This window comes from Cebus imitator, unplaced genomic scaffold (assembly GCF_001604975.1).
Source record: "Cebus imitator isolate Cc_AM_T3 unplaced genomic scaffold, Cebus_imitator-1.0 Scaffold138, whole genome shotgun sequence".
Lineage (NCBI taxonomy): Eukaryota > Metazoa > Chordata > Mammalia > Primates > Cebidae > Cebus > Cebus imitator.
Genome location: NW_016107453.1, coordinates 394,138 through 397,455, shown reverse-complemented (window position 1 = coordinate 397,455; position 3,318 = coordinate 394,138). Strand labels below are relative to the sequence as shown.

Here is a 3,318-nt window from a genome sequence, read left to right as displayed (position 1 = left end):
AAAAAAAAAAAAAAGAAAAGAAAAAACATTTCCTATACCAGACTTCCCTACTTCCCCAGCTGCGCTTCCGAAGGCATGCTCTTTCTAGTGTACCATCATTAAGCCCAGCATTTAACATAGTGCCTGGTGTACAGTTGTGTTCACTAAATATGTAATAAAGATGGAACCAATTTTTATCAAGATTATTACTGTTTTAGTCACCAAGATGAAAATTGAGAAGTTAGATCAATATTTGTATCTTCCCTCTCTACCCTCATAAAATCTGCCAATCTGCTCAGTCCTATCACTGTTTTCATCCACTTTTTCCTTTCTACCCAACAAAGAAATCACCTAGTCTGGGCTAATCTAGACATTATCATCTAGTTACAGCTATAATAATATGCTCCTGTTTTCCCTTCACTCAGTCTCTACCTGTTCTAACGTAAGCCATACACCATTGCCATATTCGTTTTTCAATTATCATTTTCATCAATCAAAAACAGTTCTGTAATGCTACAGAGTAATTCTTTAACCACTGAATTTGGTCCCTACTCATACATACCCCCAGGTCTACGCTTTGCACATAACATTTCCTGTCTTAAATGTCTTTCTCTGCCCAATAGTATCTTACTTATAATAAACTCTTTTTCAACTTTCCCTCAGGCCAACCATGATCCCCTTGAGATTCCAATAGCATGCTGCTTCTACCTGAGTTAGACAGTTTAAAAACATGTTATCTTTTATGGCAATTATCTCTTTTCATCTGTCTTCTCTCTCTTCAACTACACTCTCAACACCCTAAGAGCAGAATTTTTTTAGACTTCTTTGTATTTCCAGGATGCAGGACAGAATTTGTCCACCCTATGAGCTTAAATGTGCATTACAATTAAAGATAGAGATACAGAAAATCAACATTCATCCTAATAACTCTACATATACAATAGATTATAACTTACCCAGTGTCTTCTATGTCAAGCTTAATTCCTATTTTTCTACCCAATATAGAATTATATATTTTATTACCATAGGGTATCCCAAGGCGTTCTTGTTCTTTCCTATAGCCTTCCAGTGCAGCGGCCCATCTTGTCACTTGTTCTGAAGTTTCATCTGAAATGGTTGTGATGTGTTTTGTGCCATCAAGAGTTATCACTTGAGCTTCTTCAACAAGATGTGCTTCTGATTCAGCATGGTGGGCATCTGGATCAATAACAACTTCAACAGTGTCCGCAGGTTTAACAATTTCAAGGATGTTTAACTTCGGTTCAATTCCTTAACAGTGGATAAAAAAATATATAAATCTAAATGAAAGCACATAAGTCACACAAAAATAATTTATATGTTACTGAATGGTAGAGAAAAACTACATCAAATAAAGCAAAGATAGTAAAAGTTAACATTTAGGGAATCTGGGTGAAAGATATTCAAGAATTCTTTTACTAGTCTTGCAACTTTTCCACAAGTTTAAAATAATTTTTAAAAAATAAGATACACACACAAACCCTATCTCTAAACATCATTAGAAAAAAAGAAATACCAGTTCTTACCACAATAAAATAAAAATAAAAATTACCAATATAAAACAGAATAAAAATTAGGTAGAATATGAATAAGTAGCTACCTATCCTTGGAATTTAAAAAAATCCTTTTAGGGAAATTAAAATTATTATTTACTGACTCAGATTTTCTTTTTAAAGGACAAAATAGATGTGTTAAAAATGATGCCAAATTTGCCAAATTAAATTTGCCATTAAATTCTAATTTTCATTTTAAATTGGATGAAACCCCAAATCCTGAATATTTTATGCCCCTAGTATATAGGTGTTAAGAACTGTAATTTCTAAGAAAAAAATAAAAAGAAAGATAATTTATTAACAAAGGCTCCTCAACTATGCAGAATCAAAACATTTAAACCTGTGTTTCAGAAATTAAATTAAGCCAAGATATTGTGCCATAAAAGCAGTTATCTGTAAGACAGACGATTTATCTATTCAAAATGGAATTAGCCCTTTATGAAATAACCCCAGACTAAAATGACAGCTCTAAGACACTATCATATTATATAACAGCTTCTGTTCCTTATTGAATCTATTACAATCTATAAAAATTCAATCCAAGTACAGTTTAAAAAAAAGCACAACTCAACTTCAGTCTCCTGTGAAAACCAGTATTGCAAGAAACTGTACTACTGTCATTCATTAATAAAATCACTTTTTAAATATACATGATAAAAATAATCAGAATCAAAAACATATTTTTAAGGCCGGGCGCGGTGGCTCAAGCCTGTAATCCCAGCACTTTGGGAGGCCGAGGCGGGTGGATCACGAGGTCAATAGGTCGAGACCACCCTGGTCAACATGGTGAAACCCCGTCTCTACTAAAAATACAAAACATTAGCTGGGCATGGTGGCGCGTGCCTATAATCCCAGCTACTCAGGAGGCTGAGGCAGGAGAACTGCCTGAACCCAGGAGGCGGAGGTTGCAGTGAGCCGAGATCGCGCCATTGCACCTCAGACTGGGTAACAAGAGCAAAACTCCGTCTCAAAAAAAAAAAAAAAAAAAAAAAAAAAAAAAAAAAAAAAAAAAAAAAAAAAAAAACGAAAAAAAAAACATATTTTTAAAAATCTATTTCCTAATCCTTCATCTAAATTTAATAATTTTATGGCTTTAAATAAACTCTTTTTAAACACAGTTGCATCAAGAGGTCACTAGGCTTATTATTATTTTTTTTTTTTTTGAAATGGAGTTTAGCTCTTGCTACCCAGGCTGGAGTGCAATGGCGCGATCTCGGCTCACCGCAACTTCCACCTCCTGGGTTCAGGCAATTTTCCTGCCTCAGCGTCCCGAGTAGCTGGGATTACAGGCATGCGACACCATGCCCAGCTAATTTTTTGTATTTTTAGTAGAGATGGGGTTTCACCATGTTGACCAGGGTGGTCTTGACCTATTGACCTCGTGATCCACCCACCTCGGCCTCCCAAAGTGCTGGGATTACAGGCTTGAGCCACCGCGCCTGGCCTAGGCTTTTAAAGATAAAAACCACTAATTTATTTCCTATTACCAATAATCAATCTTGAGGGAATTCAGGATCAGAAGTAAGTAACTACCATTTTCAGAGTCTGAAGAAAAATTTGGTTTGTGAAACATAATTGTGAACAATATATGTCCAGAGATGAAATTATTCTAAATTTTATAAAACGAAAATTCAACCTACCAAAAAGTGGTTTCCTAATTTTCCTAATTTGGGTACTTATACAAGATTAGTAAAATACTGTAATGGGGCGGGCGTGGTGGCTCACACCTGTAATCCCAGCACTTTGGGAGGCCGAGGCAGGTGGATCA

General features: G+C 35.4%; 1 protein-coding gene across 3 annotated transcripts in view; it reads right to left on the bottom strand.

Moving 5' to 3' along the window:
• The window catches only part of GABPA (GA binding protein transcription factor subunit alpha), a 36,091-nt gene that overhangs the window by 16,788 nt on the left and 15,985 nt on the right, over positions 1-3,318 (bottom strand). For all 3 annotated transcript variants that reach the window (XM_017541892.2, XM_017541891.2, XM_017541894.2), the window contains exon 5: positions 1,003-1,248. In XM_017541892.2, the coding sequence (XP_017397381.1) occupies positions 1,003-1,248 (246 nt within the window). The remainder of the gene's footprint in view (positions 1-1,002; positions 1,249-3,318) is intronic.